At 46.1% G+C, this 15696-nt stretch overlaps 1 protein-coding gene across 1 annotated transcript in view; it reads right to left on the bottom strand.

Moving 5' to 3' along the window:
- TGFA (transforming growth factor alpha) overlaps positions 1–13491 on the bottom strand; it is a 50111-nt gene extending 36620 nt beyond the window's left edge. Inside the window, exons 1-2 of the mRNA XM_084615016.1 lie at positions 12929–13491; positions 531–584 (exon numbers count right to left, since the gene is read on the bottom strand). Of these exons, the coding sequence (XP_084471142.1) occupies positions 531–584; positions 12929–12968 (94 nt within the window). The 5' untranslated portion in view covers positions 12969–13491. The remainder of the gene's footprint in view (positions 1–530; positions 585–12928) is intronic.
- Positions 13492–15696: the final 2205 nt, after the last annotated feature.

Raw genomic sequence — 15696 nt, 5'->3', positions numbered from 1 at the left:
GATAAGCAGTGCACAAACTAAAGTGAATTCTCTCCGCTATTGCTCTCGCAATGGCTTCACGCTCAATATGATGGAATGAAAGGCAGAGAAAAGAAATGACCTCTCTTCCACGCGGTCCTCTTAAACCAGCCCTACCAAGTCACACATATGATCTATCCACTTATTAACATGGTCAAGAGTAATACATTGACGGTAGGGCATTAAACAAGAATCAAGTTATGCCCTGGCAAAGAGGCCAACATTACATGCAGTAAGATAACCCCAGAAACGTTTCTGGATTTGTTTGCACTTTCAAGCACAGATCTCGGCCCCATGGCCGAGGCATTTTCCAAGCATCTGAGCTGGAGGACTACTGGAGAGGGCCAGGAAACAGGGTACAGGCATGATGAGAACATCTGTGGGGACCACTGGGTATGATTAGGAAAACCAGAAGGGGTGGCTGAGAGCTAATTCGGAGCTCTGGATGCAGAAGATATGGTTGAAATTACTGTGCAAGGTCTAAGGTTAATATATTACATCAGTGAACTTACCACTCAAGGCAGACGTTGTGTTCTCCAAGGCATGGCACACAGCTAGTAAAATACCTAGGGAAAAATTTCAAATACAGGTCAGAAACAATACAACAAGCAACAAATTGATTTAAACAGTCAAGAGAGACACAGAAGATCTTTCAGTTTCTAGCTGCGGGGGCAGAGTCAAAGATGCAAGAGACCTACAGGTTTTTAAATGAGTCAATGGCTTTTGGGACATATCCCTATGTTTTCAGCTCAGAAAGGATCATCTCAAACTATACACATACATACACCCAAGATATCCAAGTTTATGTATAATGCAATAGATACACACACCTGATCTATACAGGTATCGATGGATGGAAGTATTTACCCCAACAAAACCGCACAGGAGTAGAAGCAGCAATCATACTTTGAACATCCATGAAAACTTTCATCCTAGGATCTCAAAGCAGGTTTAAATATTAAATCTCAGTACCCCTGCATGGTAGTTTTAAATATCCAGGTAGAGATTAGGAAGCTGACACAAACACACAGAGGTTAAACAACTTGCCTAAGGTCACGCACCGCGAGGGTTTGATCCAGTGTCCATTGTGGTCAATGGACAAGTCAGTTGCAGAACTGGGAAAAGGACCCACGAGTCCTGACTCCCAGCTCCAACCAGTGGCTCAAATCTATCCAAACCCAAAGAACTGTGTGTACTGTAAGCCCTCTTATCCAAAGATTCCCCATCTCAATTAAATAGCCTTTTTATTTGAAACCCAGTTTATCGCATGAATTCCACACTCCCTAATTCTGTTGAGATAAGCAGAGTTCCAGCTCTTATGTTACCAGTTGCAAACAACTGTTCATAAAAATGAACAAAATGTGCACCAGAAAGGCAAACTGGCGGTAAGAATGGAAGCACTATCCTAACACGAAGCCTACAGAGCCATATGGGTCTGCATATAGTGGAAGGGTTCTAAATAATCCCTGTTTTAAGAGGATTTAAAGGGGGAGGAGAAAGCTACACACACTATACATTTCTGAAGGTCATTCTTTTTCCATGCTGAGAGTTAGGAGGAGGAAATTGACCACCAGAAGCAGAACTAATAGCAAATCTAGAAAACAATTAGGATTAATTTAGATTCAGCTTTCTGGAACTGCAGGCGCAGTGGAAATGCAAAGCCAGGTTTCATTGCTCTAATAAGACGGGTCACTGAGCCCGGGAAAAACAGAGGTCGGAGCCAGATTTTGTTCAGGCTGAAGTGCTGGTTAGACCCACCAAATTTAAAGCCAGAAGGGACCACCAAATCATTGAGTCCGACTTCCTGTAGATCACAGGCCAGAGGATGAAGAGGAGGGGTATGGTTTGGACAGCTTACATGATTTTGGAGCTTTTGCTGTGAGACTTCAGGCTGAAATAGTGGCTATTTCACCAGATCAGCTCATTTGGCAGAAGGTTAAATAGTGAATCACATGATCAAGAGATGGGTCTCCTTGCAAGGATAACCCATTCTGGGAGATTTAAAAAAAAAAAAAAAAAGCATTAGAACTGCCTTTTAATCTCTCTTGGAAATAAGGCCATGACAGCAAGCTGGGATCCAGAAATCGGGATGCCAATACCTCTTCCTGAAATTGAGGGGTTCAGATTGAAGGTCCTGGTTTGGGCCCTAATTAAGCAGAGCCATGTGAAACTCAACCATTTCCAGTCTGCAGGATTCTCTAACCTTTTCTTGATTTTGGTTCATGCAGCAATTGAACCTCACCCTCCTGAGTCTTGGTCAAAACAATCCCCAAAGCTAAACCAACACTCAGCTGAAGCCAGTTAGTGTGGCTGGTTGGAGTCAAACCCACCAAGACTCTACTAGAAATCATTCAATGCCTCTTGCTCAAAGGGCTCATAACCCCTAGTGAGACTGGGCTGAGTACTAGGTCTGGAATGAAAAACACACGTCAGATAAGCTGGGAACGTTGCAAACAGGTGCCCAGTTATGAACGCTCGGCTGCCAAGTTGAGATTGGCGCTACATTGCACCCACAAAAACAGAAGAAGAGATTCAAAGAACAATTGTATGAGGATAAGGGCAACTCACTCTGCCTCCTAGATGTTACACACGTTTGTTTAAAGATATGGCCCTTGGAATGCTGGCATTTCCCCAAAATTCAGCTAGATGGAGCACCCTGCTGGACTTCCTGGTGACAGCACACAGAGTGTTAACAACAAGCATATCCAAACTCAGCTGGGAACCTTTCCAGCACCACCTTTGCATGATTTGCGCAAGAGAGAATGCTAGCTCATAGACCAACACCTCCACAAGTTGCCCTCCAGCTAAGCTGAGCTGTGACCCAGAGATAGGCCACCAGCAGGTGCAGAAGGTTTTCTATGTCCTTCAGCTTCAAGCTGGCATACAGACAGGAGCTCCTTCAGAGCTCTCGGCTGGGCTTTAACTCCCATGAGGAAATATAAACAGGCAAAAATTATTAGCTAGATCAGGTGTTGGAACCTGTTAAAAATTGATCATCCCACCTAGTTCAAATAGATGCTTCTCTCTGTGGAGTTTTGTAAGGCAGCTGAATACACACACACACCCCCAAAAATGTTTGCTGTTAGACAGCCAGTGATCTCTTGAAACACTGTGCCACTGACTGCTCTTTAATTACAGTTTGCAGTGTTGTTGTCTGTATCTGCATGTTGGTCCCAGGATATTAGAGAGACCAGGGAGAGGGAATCTTATTGGTCCACCTTTGCTTCTGTTGGAGAAAGAGACAAGCTCGCCCGCTGTGTAGAGCTCGTAACTGAAGAGCAGCTCTGAGTAGCTGGAAAGTTTGTCTTTTTCACCAACAGACGTTGATCCAATAAAAGACATTACCTCACCCACTTTCTCTCTCCAGCTCTTTAATTAGGTGGGGTGATAGCCGCCTTTGATTGTAGGAACATAGGGATTGCTAAATCAGATTGGGCTCATAATCCATCCAGACCGACGGCCATTTCTGAGAGTGGCCAGCACCACTTGCTGCAGAGGAAAGTGCTAGAAATTCCACAGCAGGAAGATGTGCTCTCATCCCAATCACTAGGAGTTAAAGATTAGTTTAAATCCCAAAGCATGAAGTTTCACATCCCTTCCAAAGCTCTTCTTTTAGAGCTATTCTAACTCTTGACATTCTTGTTATCCATATTATTGCCCAGTCCCTCTTCAGCCAGATTCAGTCTTGCCCTCCACAACATCCTGTGGCAATGAGTTCCACAGTCTACCCTGGTCAGAAAAAGTATATTTCTTTTTACCAGCTTTGATTTTCTCATCTCAATTCCACTCAAAGTCAAGAGGGGGCTACTGGTGGGAGATTCTCTGTGGCTTTGGAATTCTATACCCGCCCCCCGTCTGAAACGGGCCCAACATGATTACTTTCAAGGCATGTCACAAAGCACATCTTTTCCCCCAGCTGCTGGAAAACTGAGCCGGTTTGGAAAAGTGGGGAAATGTTAGAGGGGGAAAATTTAAGCTTTTAACTAGTCTGGCTTGATGGTGGCAGGTTCTACCAAATTGTATTGTGCTTCATTATTTGTAATGTACTTGCAAGTTACATGAAGGACACAAAGTTGATGTATGGATGCCCCTTGTACAAACACTGAAAATAAGCCCCCAAAGCCAAAGAAATAAATTAAGCCACAATTGAAAAAGTTATCCCAATCTAGGACAGCACTTATGCGTGGAATCAGAGAAATGTAGGGCTAGAAGAGACCTCAAGAGGTCAATTAGTTCAACTGCCTGCACTGAGGCAGGACCAACGATACCTAGACCATCCCCGACAGGTCTTTGTCTAACCTGTTCTTAACAGCCTCCACAACTTCCCTAAGTAACCTATTCCAGTGCTTATCTATCCTAGGTAGAACATTTTTCCTAATATCCGATCTACATCTCCCTGGCTGCAAATTAAGACAAGTATTTCTTGCCCTACCCTCAGTGGGCATGGAGAACAATTGATCATAGTCCTCTTTATAACAACCTTTCACATATTTGAAGACATATCACATCTCCCCAGCCCCAGTCTTCCCTCCCCCCCCCCCCCCCCCCCGACTAAACTGGCCAATTCTTTCAGCTTTTCCTCAGAGCTCATGGTTTCTAAACGTCTCATTTTTGTTGCACACGCCTAAGTCGCACTGAAGTCAAGGAGAGCTTAAAGTTAAGTGCCCTGGATCAGGCCCTAACACTGCTTCAGAGCAACGCCTTGCTGAAAATATACCAAGGCAGACAGCACAAGCTTAGCACTATTCTAATTCTTGACATTCTTGTTGTCCATATTGACGCCAAATCCCTCGTGGTAACCAGAGATGTAAATACACCTCATCCAGGATTTCAAATAATGGACCTTCCAGGGACTCCATTACCTTGGGCCACAGGTTCCTTTTTCTCATTAAAGGATGGACTTTTCCACTTCCTCCCACAAGTGGGGTTTTTATCCTCTCAGCATCCGAAAGCTTACATTCACTAACCACAGACTGCCTAGGTTCAGTCACCCTGTGATTGCTTGAGGTCAGTGATTCACACAAGCGAAGCCTGACAGCTGCGTAAATAAGGTTTTAGGTTACCTAGAGCAAACTATGGCTAACATACCCGACTACATGGCAGCTAGGGTGGTGAATTTAGGTGCGTGCACTGCGGTAGCTGTAATGCAATCTACTGTGGGATCATCACGCTTTCCCATGCAGAGTCACCTAGCTAGGACATCGGCATTAGATAGAAAGTTGAAAGTACCAAGGTCGGGCTTTTCAAAGCAGCCTAATGGGATATTCAATTCAAATGGGATCTGGTTACCTAACACTCATAATCGTCACGGAAAATCTGCAGCTTTCCCAAGACAAAGACTGAGTTTCACAACGCAAATTCTCACCACTGGTTGCTAGCTGGGATTGAACCCAGGACCTACAACTTCAAAGTTACAAAGTCTGCAACTTGAGTCAAAGGAGTAATTTCACCTGTGTTTCTGGTCCTGAAGGGACTGGTCCTCACTGATGACCTGCAATAAGTAGATGCCACAGATACATGGCCATGAGGGATATACTGAGACCATCACCCATTGGTGAGGCTCTCAGAACATATGTCCTAAGCGAGATGTGCACTAGGGTAGGCCACCTTCCCCAGAACTCACCATTTGAGGGGTCTAAGAGGAACCCCACGTTACGACTTAGCTGTCATTGGTTGTGCAAAGGAGGTTCCCTATTTGCATCACGTTTTCCATGTTAAGTGAGTGCACATGAATAGCCCAACCTATCATTTACTGAATGATTTACAGGGGTCCCTGCACAACCAAACTAAGCTTGAGGCTCAAAGAAGTTCCTCAGGGCTGCTCTACACTAGAAAGTTAGGTCAACCTAGCTACACCGCACACAGGGATGCGAAAAATGCACCCCTGAGAGACATAGTTAAGCTGACTTAAGCCCCAGCATAGACAGCGCTGTCGATAGAAGAATTCTTCTGTTGACCTAGCTTCCGCCTCCTAGAGAGGAACAGGAAAACCCCTTCTGCGGCTGCAGCAGGAAGTGTCTGTAATACAGCAGGGAAGCTGTAGTTTTTCTAAAGCTGTAGTTTTTCTAACGTAGACGTACTCTCAGAGGCCTAGCTCGTTAGAAAGGGTCTTGCCTCCAGAGTAGAGCTCAGCTCCCTTGTGGACAATGATTATTAAAACAGCAAAGGAATTAAATGCAACCACCACTCAGAAATCAGGCACTTCCCTCCATTCAGCATAAATGGCAGAGAGCCACTTGCTGGCCTGAGCCACCTTCCCTATCACAAGTGGGAGCAATCAGTTAAGATTTTCCAAAGAAAACAAGTGGCTTAGAAGTCTATGTCCCATTGACTTTTAAATTGGGTGGTTTTGAAAATTGGGCCCCATCATTTAAGACAAGAGTATTGCCTCTTTGGGAAGAAGGGATGAGAGGATACAGGAGAGGATCAGGGCTGGGGGAAAGAGGTCACAGTAGAAAAGAACATGGTGAACAGTAGATTACTCCTGCACCGGTGGTTGGTGCCCCTTGGGTCAGCCCATTCACAGCCCTAGCATTACCAAGCACAGGTCCAATCTAGTCAACCTTCTGCCAAGCCAAGCCGGAGGCACTGCTAATTGTGCATGGAGAGGACTTTTTGCACCTGGCTTAGTAAGCTGGCTTCCCGGAGTCAGGGCTCCCTTCAGTAGCTTGTGGTTTGCAGAGCTGATGAATCCCAAGCAGGCTCTGCCATCACTGAGCTGCACATAGGTTCTGCGCCAGCAAACCTATCTCCGGAAACACCACAGCGTGTGGGAATTGGTTTTAGCGTAACAGTTCTGAGAGAAGATTCACACACGTTCATTATGTGGTGGCCCAGAGGGAGACTCCGATGACTCCAAACCCTTTTATTTATTAAGGAAGGGAAAGCCATGAGAGAGACCAGGAAATATTAGCCTTTGAACAACCCTATATAAAATTAAGAACAGTGATGCAGTCCACGTTAGACCAGTCACAGGGAAATAATCTTGCAAGCAGTGACGGGTTTGGAAAGATCTCCCCAATGCAATCTTCCTGATGGAACTCCCAATTCCTAGAACAAACCCCAGACCACACTTCTTTGATACATTGTATTCCCTCCCCTCCAGTTCTGCTCTGAATTTGGCCCCGTATTTGCTAGCAAAGCTCTCTAAGAAACTGGCTAATAACTCTGGTGCAGCATAAAGGATTTCTTAAGGACCCTTTGCATTCTTTCCATGGCTGCACAACATTGCCAGACAATTGCTACACTCCACCCCAGAGGTGGCTGCAATTCAGCGTTGCTGTGTGCAAGGAGTTTGTAAAGGGCTTTAGGATCCTTTGGAGCACAGGGTGCTCTAGAAGTATACTAGATTAGTAATAAAGCTATGTATTCAAGCAGCTCAAGTAACAGGGGACAAAAAAAAAAAAAATAGATCTTTCTCCAATTCTTACTTCATATTTCACTGACTCGTTAAGGGTGACTTATTAAAACATTACCCTGTCTGTACGAACTTTAGTGGGACATAGGGTGACATTCACCCTTGAGCAGATCAGCACAAAGCCCTCGGAGTCCAGTCTAAAGCCCACTGAAATCAGCAGGGCCCAGTCGGCCAAAAGATATTTGGGCTCCTAACTTCTATACATTTCAATGGGAGTTAGGAGCCAAAATACCTCTGGGGATTCTAGGCCCAGGAGTATTTCAACTGACTTCAATGGAAATTGGACCAGACCTCGTGTCTCCAGTTCAAGATGAAGATGCAGATACAGTCTAGAAACAGTGTCATTCCAACATGTTTACTGTTCCCATGTAAAGGAACATGATATTAACATTCTGCCCTTTTAATTATAAGCAGACAACAACCCCTCATTAAATTAAATCTGCCCTGCAATGAATTAAGAGTCTGAGTGGCAGTTCTATTTAGCAATCCATCATCAAAGACCATCCCTGCAAGCAAGGAGTGGCTGAGCAAATAACCCAGAAAGGGACTGAAGCCAAGTGTCTGTTGGGTCTTAAATCTAAGGAACTACAGATTACTTATTTGAAAGTGCATTGTTCAGTTATTATATATTTAGTATACACCACAGTAAAAGAAAAATCAACCAGTTACAGGCATGTGTACAGCAGTGTGTTGGTGCTGTAATTTTAGTTCCTAAGTTTCATTAAACAGCAGTATTGGTGACAGTACAAAATTGATTCCTTCCATAAGCATTAAAATGAGAGGGTGAAAAATATAGAAGACAAGGATTACAGCTGAGTTGAGACAAAGTCCCCCAGGTATCTGTACTGGGACCAGTACTGTTCATACATGAAAAGGAAAAAAGTAAACATTGAAGCGGCAAAGTTTGCCGATGATACAAAATTTGGAAAGATCTTGGAAAGAGAGTTAAGTCCAAAGCAGAGTGCAAAGAGTTACAAAGGGATCTCACAGACCTGGGGGTTGGGCAATGAAAACAGCAGATGAAATTCAGCATAGATAAAATGCAAAGTAACATATCGGAAAACAGAATCCCAATGATACATCCGAAATTATGGGATCTAAATTAGCGGTTACCCCTCAAGAAAGTTCTCTTATGCAGCAATGGCTACATTAAGCGTACATCACTAAAGCGGTGGACAATAAAATATAAGGCACCATACAAAGTATCAATATAATACTACAATTCTTGTTTATTTGAGCAGGAACACGTTTTTTGGTCATGCTATAAGAATATAGCAGACAGCAGCATTTTGGAGATTGCTTAGCTTATAGAATTGGGACTAGAATGAATTCTATGAATCACAGTCTACAATTCTAATTGTAGCCTCCAAGACCTATTCCGACAGAAAGATGTTTCTCAGTCTCTCCCTCAGAGGCATGTAAACTTGCATTACAAGGCTCTCTTTTGGTGTCCAAAGGACCCAACAGCACTTTTCACATGAGCAGGCATGAGGAAGCCTCGATCACAGCTAGACTGTAATGCGAAGAATCACATTCCGCCTGCCTGAAGTTCCCCAGAGAACTGAAATACTTTGCATATAATACCCTGGTAAACAAACAGTTCAAGTTCCCATTGAAACAGTCCATCTTTCCATAGCTTAGCCTGGGCTCCCTCATGCAAGATGCTGAATGCCCTGCATTTCCTATTTCAATTGTGGGAAGCTGAGCAGGACCTCAAGACAGATCTAATTGAGCTGAGGCAGAGGATAGAATGTTGTTTCGCAATTACGACTATAGGTAAAATATTAACCCTCTGATTGCTCCTTGGCTGTGGCTGCTGGGCTATTCAGTTAATTGCCAGCACCTCTCTGAAGTTCCTTTGCTCTGGGTGATCTCTAGACCCGCTGCTCTGACACGCAGCCTTAATATCTGTAAGGGTAATTCTGCTAATCCTGCATTGGGATGCAGGTAAACTTATTTAACTTTGATTTTCTTTTTAACTTCCATTCTATTTTTACTTTTAAGCTCCAGAGAACACAGCCCCATTGGCAGCAGCTGTAATTATGAAAGATAAATGAACACTAACACATTTAGGGAGACACCAGCTTCTCAGAGCAGGTGCAGAGGAAATTCCTGGCCACCACAACCAGAGACAATACATATGAGAGAGCTGTGGACTGAAGCACCGCACACGGCATGCTTGACAGAATGATTATGAGATGTATTTTACAGTCTCATTGGCTGAATCAAGCTCCTCTTTCTGAGCTAGAAGAGTTCATGGTCCCTTTTAATAGGAGGAAGAGAGTTTCTCTGGCTAGGAAATTCAGACCAATCAGATTTTCATTGCTAACAGAGTTCTAAGACCACCATCCTCTTTCCTCCTCTTCCACTTTTAAAGAAAGTCATTTATTAGCTGGCAGGGTGACCAGATGTCCCAATTTTATAGGGACAGTCCCAATTTTGGGTTTTTTTTCTTACATAGGCTGCTATTACCCCCCACCCCCCTCCCGATTTTTCACACTTGCTGTCTGGTCACCCTATTAGTTGGCTTTCCTTGCTACAAGGCTACCACAATTTAACTATCAATTGCATGGATGTCTGGTCTGAACTTCCATCCTTACACAATGTACCCTTATAAAAAAAACACACAAAGCCCAGAGAATGGCCTAAGAGAGGTGTCCCTATGTATCGGTCTGGGTTTTCAGAAGGGCCGAACACCTGCAGCTCCTACTGACGCCAACAGGATCAGCACCTCTGAATAACCAGTCCCGACCAGCACATCATTAGGGAGCCTGGATCAAACTGCTGACCCATGAGGGCAATACTTGATTCTTCAGAAGAAAGCAAAATTGCCTCATTGTGCACCCAGAATTTTAACAGAGCTCAGTTTAAGTTTAGTACTCTTCAGAACTGGTATCCAGGCTCAAAACAGCAGTCCTAATTATTCTCTCTCAACCTTGTATGTCAGGAGTAACTCCATTACCACTGACCTACAACAGCTCAAGTAAGAGGAAAATCAGGCCCCACTTTTACCACTTGGCTATTTTTTTGGGGGGGGTGGGGGGTAAATCGTCAAAGCAAAAGGCACATTCTGTGCAGATGTAGCTCTCCACAGAGCTGCACTCAGAGCTTGTATGCCCTGGTGAAGATTCCCAGCTTTGACTCAATGCATTGATGTGGTTTCGACCACAAAGATTTTGCATAGATACAGCTAACCTGGTACAAAAATCCTTCCTGTAGACAACAAAGTCTCAGTTACACAGAAATAAAACCCGAAGGGGCTGGAATTATTCCAGATTTACACCACTGTAAAATGTGATATGAAGATCTGACACAGTGTCCATAGAGGCTTCTGATCCGGATTTTCCTCACTGACCTCAGTCGAGTTATTCACAATTTACACTGGTGTAAGGAAGAGGATGTAAAAACCCAACAGAGCTAAGTACCGGGGTTTCTGGTTCACGACTAGGGCTCTGAAGTGCTAGGGTAATACCTCTCTCCTTGGCAGAGCAAGAAAGTTATTTCAACTCCTGATAAGCACAGGTTTTCTAAAAAAGAATGAAGTAAACTGCAGCAACTCATTGAAAAGTTCTTCCCAGTGTGAAATCAGCAATTTCCATGACAATACCTTCCCTACAGCAGCCAGGGAATCCCAGCGCTTACAGACCCACTCAGGGAAGAAGTGGATGGATGCACTCAGCCCACAGCTTGGTTTCCAGGCTTTGTGGACTTCTAGGCACAGTCTACCCTCAGCCTTCAAAGACCTGCCGCAGAGGAGGGCAGGTGCAATAGCTGTGAAGACATTTGAGGCACCCACTCTGCTTAGGAGGCAGTTGCTGGTAAGAACACATACCCACTCGATAAGCTTTAACTTGCAATGTTTTTGAGCCATGGGGACCAACCTGTCAGTGCATTTCCTCAGTGTTTCATCTTCTGTACGCAAACCACTGTGAACACTCTCCCTCAGTAAGCTTGGGCCCATCCAAAAAATGCAGATCTAGCTATTAAAATCAGACCCCTTCCCCCCTTTAAGAGCATAATGTTGAAACCGCCCATGCACAGAGCTCCCACTGACTACAGTGCAAGCCAGAACATCCATTGGGCTCAAGTCTGTTCAGAGTTTTTATACCCGTGTAACTCCACTGATTTAAACAGAGTTAATCCCAATTGACGCTAGTCAAACAAAGAGCAGGATCAGGCTTTGGCGACTTCTAGGAACTCCTTGTGCAGTATAAACGTGCATGGGGTTAACCCTTTACAGGATTGGGACCTTAATATTCCACTTTTCACAGGGATTCTCTTTCAGTTACAAGGGAAGCATACATACATGTTTCCAATGCAATAGGAAACACATGCTTCAGTTCATAGAATCAGAATATTAGGGTTGGAAGAGACTTCAAGAAGTCCTCTAGTCCAACCCCCTGCTCAAAGCAGGACCAACCCCAACTATGTTCAATATGTAACAAACTCTCCTCTTATGGCACGCACACACATACACTAAACTTTGTGTCATGATCTTGCTTTAAATTGCCCAGTGCTCGTTACACACCTAGTTTAAATTTTAAACTAACATTGCTAATCACCTAGTGCCAACCAGACCCAGTGGAGAGCAAACATGCCAGAGGCAAGCCACATAAGAAATAAATAGGCAAGCAAAAGATACCTAAAGGCATTTGCATTGTTAAATTCTCAGCCAACTGCTTGTTGACAAGCACAAACTCCAAGGGGGGGAATCACAAGGGCTCTCACACACACAGTGGACTGACATTCCAGCCTCCTTATTCAGCCTTGTCAGAAAACAATTGGGAGAAGACTCTCTTAAAAGCCATCAACCAGAGAGACACATTGCAAACTGAACATAAAGGGGTGCTGAATGGGCACAGGGGAGTGGCAAGGAAATTGTAGCTGGCTCAGAAAGAGTTAGAACTTCTAGATGAGTGATTAGAAAGCACCATATTCCATCTATCAGCAATTCCAGGATTTGAAAGGGGGGAGAAGCTCCCCCCACAAATGAGAACACCCCCAAAAGCTTGGGTCCCCCCCAGCACGGTTTTAATTTTGTTCTCCTGCTTATATAATTAAGTCACAAGTCCCCTTGACTCATTTAATCCCCCCACCACCCCCACCCCTTAAAAGAGCAGCAGTTGAATAAGCTGGGGTCAGAGTTCTCTTTCCATGGGAACCAGAGAAAAGTCAAAGCAAGCGGGTGTGTTTATGGCTTTATGCAGGAGCGAAGGCATGGACCGGGGCATGCCACCTGAGAAAGGGAGTTTGGAAAGCAGCGAGCGAACGGGGTTGGGGTGGGAGGAAGAGTCAAAAGAAGGAGGAGGTAAAGGAGCAGGGGGAAAAGGGAAGGAGCAGGGGAAAGTGGAGCGTGAAAGAGAGGGAAAGCGGGAGACAAAGTGACCGAGGGAGAAGGGAAGGCACAAAAGGGAGGGAAAGTGAGGAGAAAGTGAGAGAACAAAGCCGAGCAAAGGCAGAGGGAGGCGCCCAGCGCCAAGGGGCTCGACCTACCCAGCGCGACCACGGCAATCTCCCCGGCGGAGCTGACCATTTTGCAGGCGTACCCCAGCCTGGCTGCGCCCGGAGTGTCGGTGCGCCGGTTCCCTCTGCTCCCTGCGGTGGGCAGGGCTCCGTCGCCGGGCGGAAATGGAGGCGGATTCACCTTTCAACCACTTGGACCTGAGCGGAGCCGACCATCACCCTCCTGCCCCCTCCGAGAGGGGCACGGGGGGCGCCCGGGACCCGCGGCTACTGGAGACGCTCCGTGGAGTCCCGGGAAGGGGCAGGCGCCGGGGGAGAGGAGGAGGAGCAGAAGAAGTGCGGGGAGAGATTAGTGCCTAGGCGTGGGGCGCAGGGAGATGCCCTAGCTAGGGAAGGGAGGTCGGCCCCACATCGCTAGCAGCTGGAGGAGGGGGAGAGAGCAGCGCGCACAGGGGCTTCCGTGCGCCTCCGCCTTGGGGAGCCCCAGGGGCGCAGCGCGTTAGGGCGCACGCCGGGTCCCTCCCGGGATGATAGCGAGCGGGGCTGCCTCGCCAACCCACGAGCCCCAAACTTCACCAACTCCGGGGCCGGCAGCTGTGCGAGCCCAGCACACGGAGATTTTTATTGGGCAGCCGGGATCGGTTTCCCAGTGGCTCCCCCTCCGGCCACCCACGGCCCCTCTGGCCATTACACCATAGATAGGAGCAGCTGGGAGCTGCCTCCCACCGCCCTTGTGGGTAGCTGGGATTGGGCCTTCAAGACTATGGTTTGATCAGCCCGAGAGCGCTCTCTCTCTGAAGCCTGCCGTGAACTCTAGGCGGCAGGAGAGGGTCAGAAATGTTCTGCCTCCTCTCATCTGCTCCCTCTTCTGACAGCCGGACCTATCAAGAATGGCTAAGGCACTTATCACCTGGCTATCTAAGGGCTTGTCTACACTTCTGATCACCGTGAGAGGTTTGGCGTTAAAGTATCTGGCCTCCGCCTACAAAATGTTGTGTTGCCCCCCTCTGGCCCTGGCACATGGGCGATTCACCTTCCTTTGGAAGAGGGTTTAGGGGGTTCACCTGCAGCCAAGCATGTGTGGATGCATCCTAAGGTTTGAGAATTAGAAGGGTTGAACTTGGCGAATTGCAGGTCCTAATGCGGTTTCCAATAGGTCTGATCTCTTCGGATGTGTACAAATAAAATAAGTGTTGTAAAAATTATTTTATATTGATTTTTACCATTAACATATAAATAGAGACCTAAAACAAGAGTCAGGGAATCAATGCATTCTCCCTGAAATATCCTTCAAAGAACATAACATCAACCTTTATATCCCCGTATTAGCAAACTCATCACAGGAATAACTATCAAGCCTTCATTTTGCCTGGCGCGCAGTGACAGTGGAATCTGTAGACTTGTAGTTTCAAAACTGACCCGCTTTGATCGTGCCACTGTGTTTGTCCAAGTATTCTTCATCTTAGCACATCTTCCACTGCTGCAGCACCTTTCATCCTGAATGATCTCACCCAGCTTCAGGGCAAATATACAGACATGCAGCCACTTCTGGCAACCAGCCGCCACCTAACACATTGCACAGGTGGGGTGGAGGGGAAATTTTGCCTAGAGACAAACCCCACATCTCTCTTACAGAAAGTGCTCTGAAAACTTGAAAGTCCACCTGGGTCAGAAGGGATGGCAGCTGACAGAGAGCTCCTGGCCCCCCAACAAAGCACAAAGGATGAAGGGCTAAGATTACCAAATGAGAAGAAAGAAGTTCTTTGGGTTAGGGTACTAGACCAGGGCTCAAAATATGTGGGTTCAGCTTTTTACTTTGCTACAGACTTCTTGTGCAAGTCATTCCATTTCATTGGCCCGCCGATCCTCGTCTGTAAAACAGAAATCATTTCCTTTGTCTGTTTAGATTGTAAGGTCTTTGGAACAGGGGCTGTCTCTTACTACCTGTATGTGCAGCCCTGAGCACAATGGGACCCTGAGGTTGGCTGGGCTTCCAGGCACTACAGTAATACAAAGAAATATTCACGATGCTGAGATGTAAGCTTAAGCATCTAAGGTGTTTCAAAGCCAAAAGGTAGATGGTGCTCTTGCGACAAGGAGTTGTCACAACTCTAATCACAAACCGTAGCTTTAGACGCTAAGGTCACTGAGTATAAATAAGAAATGCAACATGAGCCTGGCTCAGGAAAGCGTGTGTTATTGGGAAGCTATCACACTCAGCTTTGCTCAGGACTCTTGCAAATCAAATGTCCTTAGAAAAAGAGTATGCACTGAAAGGGCTGTGCCCTCTGTGGGCTGTGGTTAGTTTGTAGGAGGCGGGGATCAGGAGGAAACCAGGGAGCAGCCCTTCCCTTTGTGTATGTATCACGGATCCAAGACTCCCAGGTTGCATAAGCCACAAGAACATTCTTTCATTTAGGGCTGGCCAAGTGACAACGCCCCTTCCTCTCAGAGGCAGCTCTTACCTTGGCAATCCACGCCTTCGTTACCTCTAATACAAGGGCTGGGGCTGGCCCTAGCCATGGAAGCCACCTGGAAGCTCGGGCTTAGGCCAGAAAGCAGCTGCATTCCTTCTACGTGGGGCAGGCTGGCAAGAGCATGACATTTCCTAGCTTATATGGCCAGATGGAACCAGTGTGATCATCGAGGTCTACATTACAGATCTACGTCACTTGCGGGGGGGTGTGTGTGTGAAAATCTCTCCCGCCGGCATAGAGCGGCTACACGGGAGACCTGACAGCGATATAGCCACAGCTGAGGTCTGTAGTGCAGACAAAGCCTCAGAGTGTCTTCATTAA

This window comes from Lepidochelys olivacea (assembly GCF_965140295.1).
Source record: "Lepidochelys olivacea isolate rLepOli2 genome assembly, chromosome: 26".
In the NCBI taxonomy this organism is placed as follows: Eukaryota; Metazoa; Chordata; order Testudines; family Cheloniidae; genus Lepidochelys; species Lepidochelys olivacea.
This window is presented reverse-complemented; position numbering and strand designations above follow the sequence as displayed.